This window comes from Melozone crissalis, unplaced genomic scaffold, assembly GCF_028551555.1.
Source record: "Melozone crissalis strain CALT ecotype California unplaced genomic scaffold, PUWL_Pcris_2 ptg000019l_1, whole genome shotgun sequence".
In the NCBI taxonomy this organism is placed as follows: domain Eukaryota; kingdom Metazoa; phylum Chordata; class Aves; order Passeriformes; family Passerellidae; genus Melozone; species Melozone crissalis.
Window position 1 is genome coordinate 13561573 of NW_026535797.1, and position 17848 is coordinate 13579420.

At 40.5% G+C, this 17848-nt stretch overlaps 1 protein-coding gene across 4 annotated transcripts in view; it reads left to right on the plus strand.

The window, feature by feature from the left end:
• The first annotated feature begins 1534 nt into the window (after positions 1-1534).
• BTRC (beta-transducin repeat containing E3 ubiquitin protein ligase) overlaps positions 1535-17848 on the plus strand; it is a 114481-nt gene continuing 98167 nt past the window's right edge. For all 4 annotated transcript variants that reach the window (XM_054277191.1, XM_054277193.1, XM_054277192.1 and 1 more), the window contains exon 1: positions 1535-1660. In XM_054277191.1, the coding sequence (XP_054133166.1) occupies positions 1613-1660 (48 nt within the window). In that variant the 5' untranslated portion in view covers positions 1535-1612. The remainder of the gene's footprint in view (positions 1661-17848) is intronic.

Here is a 17848-nt window from a genome sequence, read left to right on the forward strand (position 1 = left end):
AGCCCACTGCTCTGGAAATGTAGATGATGCCAGCATCACACCCTGCAAAGGCTGACACTCCCTGACATTCCTGTCACCTCTGCTGGGTCACTGGCTGCAGCAGCCATGCCTGGCACTGGACCATGAGGCACCACCAGTCACATGGCCCTGGGAGGAATCCAGTAATGGGCACATTCTCTGCATCCTCTGCTTTCTCTCTAATCATTCTGCCCGAAAATCTGGAGGTGATGGAGTGTTTAGAGAAAATGAGGGAAGGCACTGTGACTCAGGAGATACAGGTTTTGTACCTGCCTGAAGCTTCATTTTCGTTCCTGTGTCAAACAAGGGAATGAAAACAATGGGTTTGAGCTGCATATGGGCAAGCAAGTGCTGATGTTTGCTGGCTTGTTTGCATTTAAATAGGAAGAAATTCAGAGTATCTCACTTAAAATGCAGGGCCAAATATATAAATGCAGCAAGGAAAAGAACCCGAGTGTTTTACTAGGTGACAAACTGGCTAGAAATCAGTGTTGTGTTTGCTATAGAGAAGTAAAAACTTATCATGGTCTTATAGTTGGTATTAAAACTACAGGAAGCAATTCCTCTCTGCTGCTCCATATAAGGCAGCTTCAGTTTTTGGGCACTGTGAAAAATGTAGAAAAACTGGAGAGAAATGAGACAAATTTAATAGAGAAGAGGATTAGAAACAATGGCTGCCACATGAGCTGGTCTTGCAGGGTGTGCAACAGAGAAACAGAGGAGATATGGTAAACATTCTTCTGTCTATATGCAGCTGCTAGTCAAAGAATGCTGATCAATTCTTTTTTCTCTTTGTTGCTGAGTACAGCAAAGAAAACTCGGTCCAATTTTCAGGGAAAATTGATCTAGAAACATTATTAGAAAAAGGGCACCAAAGCACGGGAGGCTTTTTATGTACAGAACGGCCTCAAACAAACATCTCTAAGGAATGATGTCAGCCTACTCGATCCATTCCACTGATGCAAATTGCAGTGTTTCGCATCCCCTGCGGACCGTCGGTCCGGTAATTTTTCCCCAGACATGTCTGGCCCCCAGAGCAGGGGCTCAGTTTAGGTTTCCCAGCAGCAATGCACTCCAACACGGAGCGCAGCCGGAGCAAAGCGCGGCAGCAGCCGAGCCCTCCTGGGGGCATTGGAGAGCGCGGGGCCGTGACTCAGGAGCCAGCCGTACCTTCCACCCCGGGAGGGTCTGGAGCTGGAACTGCCCACACGGCACCTGCAGGACGCGCCTCCTCACCGCCCTCCTTCTCCCGCCCCGAGCGGCCGCGTCCATCCCACCCCGGCTCGCACCTCGCGCCCTGACGCGTTACTACAACCCCCGTCGGCCCCTGCACTGCACTTAACGCATGCGCCAGCCGGCTCCCAGCGTGCCCCCAGGTCTGGACTCTGCCGGGATTTGTAGTTTTATCCGGCAGGTCGGACCTTTGCCAGGAACGTGGCCGGGGACTCCATTTCCCGTGGGCCTGCGGAGCGGCGCATGCGCCGCGCGGGCAGCGGGGCGAGGTGGGGGGGCGCGGGGCAGCGCAGGTTCCCGTCTGCGCTGGCTGCGGCCTTCACTGAGCGGGGGGGCGGCCCCGGCCCGGCCCCGCAGGACGATGGACCCGGCCGAGGCCGTCCTGCAGGAAAAGGCGCTCAAGTTCATGGTGAGGGCCGCGGGGTTGGCCAAGGCGGCACGGGAGGGTGGGCACCTCTGTCTATGGAGGGCTGCGGGGGGGCGAGATGGAGCGGGGGCAGTGGGGAAGGGGAGCCGGGCCTCGAGGCTGGGCCGGGCCGGGCCGGGCCGGGCCGGGCCGAGCCGAGGGCGCTGGGCTGGCGGGCGGGGGAAGGCGGTGAGCGGGGCCCGGGGAGGGGGCGTCCTGCCTGCGGGGCGGGCAGTGAGCAGGGTCCCCAGATCCAGGCACGGGGAGCTTTGGGAGGAGGGGGAGGCGGCTGCAGGTGCCACCTGGGAGCGGGAGAAGTTAAACTGGAGTGAGGCAGGACCTGGCAGAGGGGCCCACGGGCCCCGGCAGGTTTTGCGCATGTAATTCTTGCATTTTTTCTTAATTGTGCACCTTAGACTATCCTGCTGTGCTGCTCACCATCCCTCTGTAATTTTGTTTTTCCTCTCATTCTACTGCAAGATCTCTAAATACTGGCACTTGGGTGTTTCACTTGATGCTGCAGCAGCATACCACTGATAGGGACTGCGGGGAGCACGTACATTGTTTAGGTTTTGAGTTGGCCTTTGGTATGGAAAACAGCACATGCATCCAAGATGCTCTTCAAATATGGCTAATCTCCATAGATTTGAGGCATTGTGCACTTAAACTGTAACTTCATTCTATTTTTTCTTCATTGTTGATATTTCTAAGCATTTTGACCAAAAATGTGAAATTTAGAAATGAAAACAACGTGTTGCCAGCTAAATTGAATGTAAATTTCAGGTGCCCCAAACTGTTCTTTCCCTAAGGATATAATTTTAATGACTGGCAACACTTGCTAAAAGTTTGTTTTGGGTTATTGCTTCTAGTGGCACAGAATTAAACTTGAGCTCATCAGGAAGAAGGAATGCTATTAAATCTTCAGAACATATGCCCAAAATGAAATTGAGGAAACATTAGCTGCAAATTTTAATTTCTAATTAAGCTTCGATACACTTGTTTGGCTTTTGGTTTTTAATCTGGAAGAACTTGTTCCTCTCTTGGGACTTTTTGGTCTGTTTGCTAGCAGTCTCCAAGTTTGCCTGATTGATAGTCTCAGCTAGGTGAAGTGGAAAAATGTATGGACACCTAAATCAGCAAGATAGCAATTAGTAATAATGAATGGCCATCTTTGGTGTGGGATTGGCCAAAGGAGTGTCCCAGATCCTGCTGCACTTGTGTTTGGCCAAGCTTGGTAATTACAACCTGCCTCTAGATAGTGAGTTTCACATCCCGAAAAGTTTCTGCTGAAACATTCTTGTCTGCTGCCAGGCAGCATTGTGAATACGCTATGCTGACTTCTCATACATTAGTTTTTTCACCCCCTGTGCTAAGTTTCTCATTCAAGGGGTTAGTCCAGGTGGTTTGTGATTGTCTGTAGGATTGGGCCTGGAAGCTGAGGGAATCCCTGCCCATCCTGCAGCTGGCAGGATGATGATGGACTCCAGCAATAGATGGTATAGATGGACAACAATAGATACTGATGGACTCCAGCAATAGAGCTCCCTGACACTGGGGAGAGGCATGCCCATGAGAGGAAGCTGCTCTTCTGGGATGTGCACCAGATAAAGGGAAGAATTATCAAGACCAGACTGCACTGAGAGCTAAAAGCTAACCCACCTTCTTTCATGTTTTAGTAAAGTGCCTCTTGTATGCAAAATGCTTGTAAAACCTGCTGTGAAAGATGTGACTTCCCTCTGTCCACTCTGAGCTTTTTAGGGTTTGTTGCTTGCAGGTTGAGAGGAGAGGGAGCAGAGGTTTTGTTAAGCACATCCCAGGCTTTGCTTTAGTGTGCATCAGTCCAGAACGTGGCTCTTCCTTAATCCTGCTGATGAGGTGAAGTGTTTGTCAGGCCTGGGGGGTCTGCTGGTGTTCCTGGCAGGTGGCACAGATAGATACATCAGGATACATGGGGAATCAGTTACAAGTATCATCTTGGCCCTCCCTGGAAATGTCTTTTCTGGGCCTGCAGCGCTCGGGCACTGCAGTCGTGGCACTGGTGCAGTTACCACACAGAGGTAGCAGATCAGCTAATGCTGAATCATTCACAGTGGATTACCTTGTCCATCAGAGTGTGTGGTCTGCTTCATTTGCATCTTCTTATTAGGTGGCTCAGAGTTTGGCTAGAGGTGGGCTTTGCTATTAATTATTGATTTTCCTGAGAGCTTCCCAAGGAGCATTGTAGGTAAATATTCAAATACATTTTAGAGGTATGAGGCCTATTATCAAAGGCAGGAGAGAGTTTTGATTTTGGTATGTATTTGGGGTAGGTTTCATTTCATATTGAAAAGCAGCCCTCTAGGTGGTAGTTTGTTTATGCTTCTCTAGAAAATAATATGTTTTTTCCACTTAAAAATGACAGGACTTAATTTCTGACATTGACTTTGGGCAGCCCTTTCGAATCACAATGTACCAGGCAAGATGGACCTGGTGATTTGATTTTTTTTTTAATGTCCAACTCTAACAGAAAAAGTTCATGGGAAAGCTTCATCCAGTGCTAATAGAATGAATGAAATTATTTTTCTTTAAAGCATCTATATTTGGTGTTTTGAAAGACAAACAGTACTCTGTTGTTTTTCTGTCTGCTCATGTCTGTGCAACTTTTAGATGGAGTAGAAGGCAGCTGCCTTCTCACTGGCTGCTGTTGGCTGGATTGCTTGCCACTGAAGCAGTATTAAATGCAGTATTGCATTTAACTGATATCTGCTACAGTTTCCTGATTATCTGTTCTCAGGTACAATATGTATAATCTAATATTTTGAGGTTTAAGTAATTTATTTAATTTCATTTGCTTACTCGGTTTATCTCTATGTCTTAATAAGACCTAATTTATTCCAGATATTAAATTGCTGTGTATTAACACCACACAATACCAAGCAACTGCTCACAAGGGAAGACTGTTTTTGCTGGTGAATGACAGTCTTGTATCATGTGTTCTGCACATCATCTTTCAAAAGTTTTGTTGGTGTTTTTAGTTTTGGGGTTTTTTTGAATGAAAGATGGTTCATAGGTTTAAAGATGATCTTTAAAATTGAATAGTCCAATGTTCTGCAGCTGCAGCAAGGATTTTACCAGAATGAACCCATCTTAGTTCACTTCAGCCTCTTTTATTTTTTGTACAGTCCTGCTGATGAAAGTACACTCTTTATAAAGTACAGTCTGTAAGAAACTGATGCACAAGCTGAAGAGAGAGGGGAATGTGCCCATTAACCTAAAAAAATTCACACAAAAGTCCCACCCAAAACCCCCTGCCATAGACAGCCCTGCTTTTATACATTCAGGAATATGGGATTCCCACAGTCAGTCATTTACAAAAGAACAAGAAATCGAGGTGCTCTATATGTAACTTTCAAGTTTGAATACGTGTTTGAAACAGTAGATACAGTACTGAAAGTATGAGTGTGATAGGCTCAACTGAGACTTTGATTAAATGTCATATAAAGTAAACTACATAAGCCTGCATAGAATAGTAGATATTTTTTCAAAGTAGCTTCAAATGGTTCTGTTAAGTATACGAATGTTCTGATGATTATCTTTTTAATTAAAATGAGAAATCTTTGTTTAAAGTGGCATTCTTTTTTACGGCCTGTTACAGTCTCTGTAACAATCATTTCTTAAGTCTGAACGTTTTTAATTCCAGGAATCCATTTATATAAAACTATGTTTAGACTTAATTAAGGAACGATTCTTACAAAGCTTGTAAATAGCCAAGAAAAAAGGGACAGAAAATAAAACTGACATTCACACTTAACAGAATGATTGTTACAAGGTATGTAATATGCTATAAAAATACAATAAAGCCCTTTTTATAAGAGTTCATATTTTTTGTTCCTCATTTTGAAAGGTATTTAAGAAAAATATCAAAGCTCTATGAAGCGACATCTGTTTTCTTGAATGGACTAGTGACAACTTCAGTTGTGTTTAATTGGCAGTGCTTGGAACAGTACCTGACCAGTTTGGGGTCCCATGTAGGACCATTTGAGAGGCAAAAGCTTGATACTTAACAGACTTTCACTTTCTCAGGCTTTATGAATTAATTAATTTGCAATAATTTACCTAATTTCCTGGCTCATGAATAGGAAGAAGTCAGCCTGAGTGTTCTTTGTGGTTTTTTTTCTGTTTCACCCCCAAAATACCATTTTCCTTTTGGTTTTGGATGGTCAGATTCTAGGAGTTGCTGATGGGCTTTCCAGTTTCACAGGAGAACCAGAGCCTTCTGGTTGTGTTTTAAGATTCTGTGGGTTGTTTTTTGGTTGTGGTCTTTTTCTTAGGGGGAGTTTTTTTGGTGATTGTCTTTTTTTTTTTTTTTTGGTTGTGAGTTATTTTATTTTTTAATGAGGGAAAACTCTGAAGTTCATTAATTTTTCTATTTGCATGTTTGTAGGAGCTCCCACATAACTGGCAGGTAATATAGCAAGGAATAGTCAGTGTAATGGAAGGCTGAAAGGTAGTGAAGTTGGAAATTTTTTTCCTGCTGTGCGCATGTGTATACATGGAACAGATGAACAAAGGCTTATACTTTAAAAGAGGCTCTGCTTGAACTGAACCCAAGTCATTCATGGTGTCAATAGGACCAGAATTTTTAAGACCTGTTATTTCTTAGCTATTTTTAAAAAAAAATCTTTTGAGAACTTAGCAGTCTTCCCAGTAACGTATTTGTGTCAGGGACATTGTGGCAGAGAACCCTGGGGATCCGAAGCAAGGAAGTCATGAAAGCAGTGAGAATAATTTTGTAAGCTGGGGTAGCAGAGCATTGCCTCTTAAATGTGGGGTTGCAAATCCTGCTTGAATATTACACATGCACTTACCAGTTTTCCCAATGGTACTGAAATAGCATCCTGGTTTTTTGGATGTTTGTTGGCACTAGTATATTGTATGGAAAACATTGGTTAATTTTCTTCTACCCCAAACTTCTTGCTGTGGATTTTTCTGCACTTGGTGCAGGCCTTTGGTACTTCAGTAACTTCACCCTCACTTTTCTGGTAATGTTTCATTTCAGCCACTTTGCTCCATTAAATGTATGCAATTAGAAAAGCAAATGGCAAATTTGCTATCGCATCACTGAAGTATTTAGTTTCATAGACTTAAAAAGCCAAATTTGTTGCACCATGCTCTCCTCACTGTAATATGTACTATAAACATCAGAGAGAATAGACTGACCTTAATATTTGCTTCTCAGCCTAAATCGCCGCCTTGCAGCAGTTATTTCCCACTGAATAAAAAGTTTAATTTCACGCCCTGATTAGTGCTAGTATGTGCAGGTGGATATTTATTTTATGCAGCTAAACTAATCTGCCTTAGCAAATTATTTGCCAGTCAGCAGAGCTATAATTCCTCTTGAGTATTTGGTACTAAATTATCATTCTCATTAGTGAGATAAAGCAGACTTCGTTCTAACCACGAAGTTTGGTTAGGCAAAGGACTTCCTAAGTAGTCTTTGGAAGATACAAGATGTGCAGTGGCCTCAACATTCTCAGTGTCCTAAAATGGTTTGTGATATACAAAAAGGTGATGAGGATTTTAGAGGGAAAAAAAAAATTATTCTATAGTTGTGTGTCATGTCTGGAGATAAGGTAGGAATGTACAGTGTTCAGAGATCACCTCTTTAAGAGGTGCCTAATTAATTAAAAAATCAAATGGTCATCTTTGGCTGGCCATGGAAATACTCCAAACTCTGATGTCTGGGCCATAAATGAGATGAAATATAAAGTTATGTTGTTTTCTTCTTTATTTTCAGTGCTAGTGGCTTCTGAGGTAGCAGAAATAATGACTTGAGACAAAAAGTTCAATGGTCTAGGAAACTTCCCGGTCTGGTCTCTTTCTTCACACTCTAAAAGCATTTGAAGTGGGGATCAGAAAGTATTTCCTGACATACAAATGTTGAGCGGATATGTTTGTCAAGTGAATGTGTTCATCCATTGTTTTGTTTTCTATGAATTTTACTGTTTTGATAGTTTGTTTGCATTATAAAACATGTTAATGAAAGATACTTATTTTCTGTTACAAGAAGGGTAATTTATATCTGGAAATAAGAATTCTCACTAAGTGGGATCCCTTCACATAATACTAACTTTTTTTCATCTGTATGGGTTGTCATGTATTCTTGTCATATTCATTTTCTCAGTGATTACTGCAACAGTATTTAGGGTCACATTTAAGACCAGCAAAACCAGCAAGCTGAACAACTTGATTTTTTGTATAAAAATTTTCCTGCTAAATTCATCAATGCAAATGGAATAGGCTAATTTCTCACTTCCTTGTCTGCTTGTATTGCATCATCTTCAACTCCATGCATTTGTGTAATATTTAACTGTCCTTAGTAGCAAGCTTAACTGGTATTTCCAGTACTGAGTGTTTTCTTCAGTCTTCCTCATTTCTTCCTTACAATTCAGGAATGCTCAACAAGATTTATTCTTTATACATCTTAAGTGATTTTGCACAGAAGGGCTGAATCCACTGTGTCTTCAGCTGTGGAAGCTGGAAATTATTTGTAGCATAGCAGCGTCCAGTGGCTGCAGCTAAAGAGTTAGTGCTCAAAATACAATTAATAAGCAATCAAACATGAAGCTGTTTCCCTGACAGGGTACTGATTAGTGCTGTGAAAAACTTCTTGATACCACAGAAATGGTTGAAAATAAACATCCTGGGAGTTGCATTAAACATTTCCTGCTTATTAAACAACAGAGCTTTCTAATGACAGTTTTTCTGAGGTGCTGGGGAGCTCTGGTGTTGGACAGATGCTATCCCTGCTTGCAGAAAGAGAAAGCTGAAGCTCAGAAATTTGCCAGGGGTCATGGGCTGGAGGAATTTGTGTAGGGTGATATGGTACACTGGTAATAGGAGGCAGAATACAAAGAAACCAGTTCTTCTAATAGCTACCCTTGTGCTTCTGACCATGTTTTGGTTAATTTTACAATTGGCTAGCCACCTGTTAAGATAACCCATTTTATCATTAAACAAAATTAATTTTAAAAATGGCTTGAAACTGTCTGATTTTAATGGGATCTGAATATTCTTAGTTTTAATCTGCCTCATGAGGCTTGTCTTTCTTCTGGGAAGTACATTGTTACATCATTAAAATATCATCCCCTACTGAGAGAGAAATCGGTCCCATTCACTAAATGGCAATGCAGAAACAATGACAAGTATTTCTAAAAACTGCATTAAAATTCATTTTTTTCTCTTCGATGTGCAAGTTCCGTGGTCCCATTAAGCAATGGGTGCTCAGTTTATTTGCTGCTGTGCATGCACAGCCAGATTTGTTAGCTGGGGTGGCAGAAGGGTTCAGAAGCAGACACGATGACTTATAGTTTTAAATTATTTCACTTTTCCACAATGATTTTGCTTGGAAACAAATCATTGATCATAATTTTGTTCTCTCTAGCTACTTCTGGTCTTCCTTTGTACTAAAAATTGAGAAAGATCTGATTTAATTTTCCTTCCCCCACTGCTAAAACAGGGTCTTGTGCAGTCATTTTGATGAGAGCAGCGGAAAGGAGAGAATGAGGAAGAATGGGAAAGCTCAGCAGGGGACCTTTCTAGTCTTCTGGAGGGAAGGACAGAAGTGTTTCCAGTCTGTGGGCAGGAGACATGCAGCCTCTTGGCAGAATCCATTGGAGTAACCAGTTTGGACTAGAAGCAGCAAAAAGGCGTAATGCTGGTTTAATTTGCTTCTTCCCATGGTGAGAAGGGAAAGGCTGCAGGGGCATTCTACAAAGGAATGAAGTTCTTAAGTACTGTTTTGTGTTAGCAGAGCAATATTAAGTGTGTTCTTTTAACAGTAGTCTAGATGGACTTATCTTCTTCAGAAGCACCTGAAGAAGATGGTAGAGAGGGAATTTGGGTAACACCAGCCAATGCAGAGCTCTGCTGTGAATTTTGTCAGCTGGCTTTGTGCCCTGGATGGGATTTTTCCATTTGTAGGAATACTCGCTCATGATATTTCCATCTTAGGACATAGTTATTCTTACAGAATTGTAAGAATTTTTCCCAAATATAGTGGGATGGATGAAACACTGTAGAGAAAGGTGATGGCAGTCTTTGCTTGGATACTAATCAGGACTGGACTGTCTGCTGACTAGAAAAAGGTCTGAATGTTTCCATGCTTGCCCATACAGGAACCAGAACACTCTCTAATTGTTTCTGAGAAAAATGGTCCATCATGAAAGTCTGTCATACAATGTAGTCAGTCTCCCTCTCTACACACATCATCTGTAATTTATTGTGAGAGCAATGCAGAATGGAGCAGTGTTTATGTGGGAGTTGCTTTTAGTTTATGGATAGTTGGCCTTGAATCCTGTCTATTAGGAAGATGTTGGCGATTCTCCAGAGGGGTTGTTCACTGGGACTGCTCAATGCCCTTAATTCCTCTTTGCCAAAACTGCCAGTGTGATTGAGAAATGCAGCCAGCTATCATTCATCTCCTGCAAATTAGAACAATGAGAAGGAGATGTAGTCTCAAGAAATGATGGATTGATCTTGTTTTAGAAGATGAGTCTTAGAGGCATCTCAACAGAAAGAAATCCAAATAATGTTAACAGCTTCTTCAAATGTGACAGAAGGTGTTTTCTGTTGCTGATATATTCAAAAGGAGAAAAATCTGGTTCCCTATTTTTGTTGTAACTTTTTTATTTTTCCTTCTCTTGACTATGATGACTCCAGTGAACTGTATTGCTCTATTACTTTGTTACAGCTGTTGTTATAAGCAAGCATAAATACCCTGCAAGGTTTTTACTGACAGGAAAATATTCCTGTAATGTCCTGACCTTAACATAAGAATTGAAGTGGGGATGATAAAGGGCCCATCAGTGAGAAGACACGTGTCAGTGTTGGACTGCAGTAGGTCTTGTGGAGCCTGGGTTCAAGTCTGATCTTGGCAACCAAAGTCCTCTCTAAAGCTTTCACAAACTACTGAAAGCAGTTGCTAACTGGAATTCTCTTTGTTATGCCATTGCAGAGCTGTTCCAGATTTGACTACTTTGAAAGTCAGAATCCTAGCTCTTATTTTCCTGCTTAACTCCATTCATGGCTAATTCATTCTCATTAGTTCATAGGCCAGTGTCCTTGAGCTTAACCAGCTCTCCTTGTTCCCCTGTGTTCATCTGCAGATTCTTGTGGAGGGCAATCATATTCTGCTCTGAGCTGGATCTGGTCAGGCTAAACCACTATTCTTTAATTTATTTTTCCTTCTGTTGTAAAATGTTTCCTGGAGCTTTTGATCATCTCAGCAGACCTTTTTAAACAGCTGCAAAATTTGATTAGTGTCCCTGAAACACAAATGATCAGAGCTATGCAGAACATTCCAGGAAATATTTTATGGATTCCTTGTGCTAAAGCAGTGATCCTAATTCCTCTCTTCTGGGAAGTTTTTACTTGATACACTATCCTGTAATAGTAGTTGCCATTTATTTCTGTGGCCACATCTTATGGGTGAACCATCATTATCTAATGAGTAACATATCCCAGGGCCTCTTTCCCTCTTCTCAGTTACCGAGTTCCTGATTTATAATGAAAATAATGTAACTTTTTTATTTATATGTATCATGTGTCAGTTTTGTTACCGAATCTTCAGGATGCTTTGTCCTGTATATTTATGATGTCTCTTTAATTTCATTAGCACATTGGTAATTCTTGAGTATTTTAGCCATTACTGTGAATATTTAACATTATTTCAAAAATAATAATAGATTTCAACAAGGGTCATTCTCTCTACAATTTAATGGTTCCTTTTTCAAAATTGCTTCTGATACTCTACAATTTTTAGTTTCTTAGCCTCTTTATAACTCCTGTATTAATCCTAATCCTCTTAATTTTAACTAGTAACTTCCTACATGTCATCTATCAAATGCTTAACTACTTCTAATTTGTCTGGACTTCAGTGATCTTCTTAAAGAAGAAGATTGGGTTAGTCTAGCACTAATTCTCATTTGTTCTAAACTGGGAGTAGATTTACTTAGCCTCCCATGGTGACTGTTTCATTTTGGCAATGGTTAGCAGTACTCAGTCTCAGTGGATGTCCTTTCTTGGGAGACATACTGTTTGTGTTTTGGCTATGTTTGTTTTCTTTTTTGGCCAGCCATTTCTGCAACATTTTAGGTTCACTCTGGTTAGAATTACAGATGGTTCTGTGTGAGTTTGCTACCAGGGGCTGCCCATTAGGTGTCTTCAGCTGGTTGTTGCCCCTGGTTCATTCTGGCATTGCTGTCCTCCAAGACAGCAGGTGATGCTTTGGTGTTTCTTGGTTGAAGGAGGAGTTTGCTCCAGTTAAGCCAAGCCAAGGAACATTTGCATCCTATGCCAGGAATTGAGAACTGTCATGGAGCTGAACTTGGCACAGGGTATTTACATAAGGAGAAGAATTTAATATATTTTGGTACATTTTTGAGTCAATTAGTTACAGATTCCAAGTTACTTCTGATGGGTAAAAAGGCCCTGCATTGTATTTGTAGCAGAGTGCTTTGTAGGGGAGATGTATTTGGACAGAATGGCCATTCCTGCAAAGAGGAAATGTTTTGGTTACTTTATTGCACAGGAAAATGTTTGGCTACTGCTGGAGCCTGCTCAGAAGACAAGAGCACAGTAGCTAAGCAGAAAATGTGGTGGAGTGCTGAAGTATGCTCTCCAAAGTGTCTTGTTCTCTTTAGAAAAAAATGCTATTCCTTTTACAAATTCGTCTGCTTAATGTGTGAACCACAGATTTCCTCCCAGGATGGTTGGTACAGACCTGTAACCCATCTCTCCTGCATGCTTTCTTGGCTGTTACCTAAAATTCAGCAGGAGATTGGGAAGGTGAAAGTTAATACTGTAGGTTCTTAGGCTGATTATGGGAGATTGTCATTGTCCAAACTCAATTTGGTTTTGCCTTGGCTGTATTTTTTTTTTTTAAGTACAGGACTTTCTATTCTTGATGCGCTGAATTTTAGTGAAAAATTAGAATCCAGGTGAGGTCTCTGACTTTTCTAAGGAGCAGCTTCATTTTATTGATCTCTGGACTAGCTTCCAGCTGCTGTTTTTTACATAAAAGCTTGCACTGTGAATGTCACTGTTCCTGTTGGATACTCACCTGGCACAAAGTCAGGAAGTAGCATGAGAAATGGTCTTCACCACAGATCTTGCAGTCTTGAACAAGGCTAGGTATAGCACTTAAATTTCATACTTAAAGTGTCAAATGGTTGTGAAATCAAGCATGGGCACAAAGAGAATCTCCACACTGCTAGAGTAAGCATGTTTGTGGATCTTGCTGTTATTTTGTTCAGAGATTAATGGAGTGCTGTCATGGTCTCCATTTGGTTTTCAGTACCTTAACTTAGTATTCTTGTGAGCCCTAAAGAAGGTATCCAGGTGTTTCATGTTACAGAAGTAGTTTACCTGGTTGCTGCTGCTCTTGAAGGATGTAAAAAACCCTTGCATCTATTTATCTGTCAAGTTGTATAAATAGACCCTCTCCAGTGGGAGTTGGTTTTGAGCAGATCTCAGTCGAGGAGCTCAGGCAGGTTCATTAAAGAGCTGGAGTAGCCATGTTCACCACGTGCAGTGAGCTCATTAAGTTCACAGGCAGTCAGAACCTACTGTTTGAGAGTGCTGTGTCCTTCTGAAGGAGCTTGTATCAAACTGTGAGACCTGACAGTCAGCTGACTCAGTGTTTGTTCCTTCTTTCTACAAAATCTCACAAAGGACACACTTAAATATTGGCAACTTAAGCTTTTAGGATCAGATAGCTCATGGGTTTTTCTCCTAATAATAATGAAAGATTTTGAAATTGTGTGTTTGGTTTTGTTGAATTGGAGTCCACAGATCTACCTCTGCTTTATTTTGAGTATTGCTTTGGGCAGTAGAGTCAGGGATCTGTTTGGGCCATGAAGTTGTATCTTGTGTAATAGGAATTCAGTTTATTGCTGTAATGGATGCAAGCTCATTACAAGTTCCAGGCCACAGGGGATACTTTCCTTTGCTGTGGAAGTCATCTCAACTGGACAATCTTCAGTGCAACTGGCCATGCCCTTCCATGTCAGTGACTGACAGATCTAATTCTGCTTTTGTAGCCGACAGCCTGTTAGTTAATGGAGTCCTCAATATTGTTACTCAGAGGCAACCTTCAGAGTATTAAAATGCATTATTCCTGTTCCTCACTTGATATTTATCAAACAAGGTGTTATATCTAATGAATTCAGTGCTGTTGTCAAATAAATACTGTGTGTAGATCATGACTTATAAGAAATGGTAATATAAGTAGCTTCATTATTGCTTTGCAGTGATGGAAAGAGATGGGTTTAGTTTGCTTGTTTAAATTCTATGTGATGGAAACCCAGAGTGAATGTCTTCTCTGAGGGAACAGCAAGCATTATGGGTGATATGATCAGATTAATAAGATCCTTAGTACATATATATTTCATATAGGTCTCAATTTCCCCCCTCCCTTATTTCTTCTTACATGGAAGCGGATGAAATGGAGAAGCAGCAGTACTGCCTTGGAAGTACCATAGTAGGTTTCCTTTTATAATTATCATTCTTGACATATTTATCCTTTCTTATGGAAGTGAAGATGCAGATATTTAAGAACCCTTCTTGCACAAAAAAGCCCAATTTCCGCTCAGTACTTAATTAGCACTTGTTTATGACACAGCATCTGATTTGATTTTCGAAACAAATTGCACAGTAAAGAGGCTGATATTTAAACTGTATAGTAACCACAGCTCCAGCTGTGACTCAAATCTTGTAAGCCTTCAGGGGTTGTGTTTAGGCTTAGAAAATAGGAACTCAGGCCTGTAATTAAATGTCCTCTGAAAATCAGCCTTGGTAGAGAGTGGAGAGGGTACCACTGAATTTTAAATTACTGACTTGTTCTCAAGAATCCTTCTCTTGTTCTGGGCCTTGCTAGGGACTGCAGAAATCAAATGAATTAAAAATGGAAGAGTAGATTACTAAATGAAAAATAGTCAGGGGTTGCAGACAAAGAGATGAGCAAAGTAAGCTATTTTGGCTCCCCAGTTTATAGACAGAAGCAATATATATACAATTTTAATACATGGCTAACGTATAGAAAACAAGTTCTGTGGACACCAGAAAGACTAGAGAGAGAGTTAAGATTTCATACACAATAAAATTGCATTTCAGAACTGTGAGTGAGGTGCTGATGTTTGTGGAATAAGCCATGTGGGATAATGGAAGACTCATTTTTAAAGCAAGGCCTCAATAATAAACATTCATGTCTTGGAAAAGGAAGTAGACTAGGTTATATTACAAATTAGCCACTCACCTAAATAAAAATGTGAAATATTCACAAAATAGCATGATATAAATTAGCAGTTAGAGTGCTTTCAGAGTTACTTTTTGAGGAAAGCAATCACTGTTGATGCTATTGAAAAAGAGAGAAAAATTCCCCTAGCAGCCTGACTTCTAGTCAAGGAAAATGCTGGAGCAGATGCTAAGAGAAAATACTGTGCTTATGAATGGTATTGAACCATGAGCATAAACGATGTGTGCTCATGGAAATACAAAGATGAGTAGGTCTTGCTGGGCAATTAATTGTATTGCTGGTGGAATTGCTTTGAATAGATCATAATCATGGAAGATTTTAGTGTTGATTTATAAATTAATACAGCTTCCAAACAAGTCCGTGTTCTGGATCCCACATATTTTTAAGGCTGGGGGAAAGAGGGGCAATTTTGTTTTGTTTTTTTAATTTGACAGTCCTCTTACAGTCCTGTCTGCTGTCATTGGGATACTGCAATTCAGAATATTTTAACCAGATGTATCACTTTAATTGCCTCTCTCTGCTGAAGAATGCATTCCTAGGGGTCATTTACAAGTGTGCCTTGGAAAACCAGAGAAATTCAGAATTCAGGAGATTGGCTAAACTTTTACAACCAGTCATCAATCTGAGAAATTTTAATTAAAATTTTCTGTTGTGCCTATTTTGATGTAAATGGAGGCTCACTTGTGCAGATATCCCACTTAAATGGCATAAGCAGCAGTATGTGGGTAATGGCACACATACCTTGTAAATACTGGTGAAATTTGCTTCTCTTCTGTGTAGTCTCTCATTTCTTCTTAAATGAAAGCAGGTTTATCAAATGGAGAGGAGACATACCTCTGACAAATACAGTATTAAGGATGAGTGGTGGGTCTTAGTTTCTCCTATTTTTATGTTTCATTTGTCAGCATTGAAAAATAAATTGAGTTTACAGTAGCTGCTATTCTACCAAAAGTCTCCTGATTGCTTTTATTACAATACTCAAGCAACTTTTGAGTCACAAAAATTGTGTTGGTAAGAGTTGTCTAAATAGAAATGCATTGTTATCTTTACTACTGGAAACACTTCTATTGAAGAGTAATCCTGTTGCTGGCAACAGATCTGTTAATACACTTACATATTTGCAGAACCAGGGTCTTCAAATTAAATGGTTCAAGTCAGTGTCTTTAAATCAATTATTCAGACTGCTCTGGCCTGATGGGCTACCAAATGTTAAGCAGCCTGCTGGTCTGAAGAGCTTGACTGTTATCTTTTAATTTGTGGTTTAGGTGACAGAACCACAAACAAATGAAGTAATTTTTCACAATTTATTGTGAATGCAGTTTGATTCCAGCATCACAACAATTTGTTGTGTGAACTTGGGCACATCTGAGACTGGTATTCAGGTCTCTCTACTTGTGACACTGATTTCAAATTATTGTTATTTCTGCTTATGAGGACTTTCATTTTTTTTCCTGGATAGATACATATTGGGCTGTGCTACTTTGAAAAAAAGAAACTGAAGCACTTGAGCCAGAAGTAAAATATGTATTTCTGTAGTGTTCTTGCTAGATATGCAGCACTTGGTATAGTTTCTTCCATTTCCAAAGCACATAGAAATGTCAAGAGCTCCTCTCAGCAAACCTGTGAGATGGGTTAAATGAGTGTTGTCCCCATTTTACAGTCATAGAGAGACTAACCACCCATGAAGTTAGTGCTGAAGGAGGCTTAGGTCTTGGAGGATGATGCTTCTAGCTGTGGAGATGTCTCCTAGAACAGAGTTTGTTAATGTGTTAAGCACTGCAAGTGCAAACGCAGCAGGTGAATGCAGTAACCAGACATACTTGACTTTAATTTATCAGCACAATGGTGGTTATTAAAATTCATGTTCAACTGAGATCATTGGCTAGGACGCCAGGGCATAATCTTACTACTACTTTGAAAGATTTAGGAGGATTTAAATTCAAACAGGAGAGAAGCAAAAATAACAAGTACTTAAAGTATACTGCAAAATCCTGAGTGTGTACTTCTCTTTAGAGGCAAGATTTTAGTCCATTCTAGTTCTTATTTTATTTTCAAATTCCAAGGCTGCCCACCATAGGTGTGAAGGTTTGTCATTCAGCCATGACACATTTTTTCTCTCCAACAAATTGTATTTTTTGGTATTACGAGTACCAAAGTGGGTGCAGTTTGTACAAACTAAATACTGTGTTGACTCAAGAACAAGTGAGAGTAAGCTTATCTTCAGTAGAGCTATTCTGAAAATGAGTAAGCTTTTTCCAGCCTTCCAGGAGGAGTGAGTGGTAGGGGCACACATCTGATTTGGAGGGGAAGTACTCTGAGTTAAGAAAGGGATTGTGAAGTTGTTTCAAAAAGTAAGAAAAATCTCTGGACTTGATGTTTGTGGATGTTCTATCTGGTCCTGTTGCTTAGACATGATTTTAATTTCTAAGCATCTCCTGTTTTGGAGGGAGGGGAGGGGGAGCACTTGAATCCACTTGAATGAGGGAGTATCTTTGAACTACAAGTAAATGTCATATCAGACAGTGTTTTGGGGTTTGTTGCATACTTCTTCCTAGCTGTAAGTTATGTTATAGATATTTTGTGTTTCTAGAGCAATTTGGTGTCTTGCCTTTTCTTCAATCCAATAAAGCATGAAAACAGTAAATGGGGGTGAGATTATATTTGTCTGTCAATTTGAGGCAAAATTTATGGCTGTGTGTAAGTATAATAACCTGTTACCCTGGTATTAAGGCTACACCTCTTCAGGAATTTTCTGTCATCTCTTCATGTTGTCCAGTGTCTGGTCTGATCATGTTGAGGATGGTAATTGTGAAAACATTCATAGCTTGACTACTGCTGTTTTGACACCATTTACTTTTTATGTAGTGTCAAAAGCATTAGCGACCATTAGTCTTTGC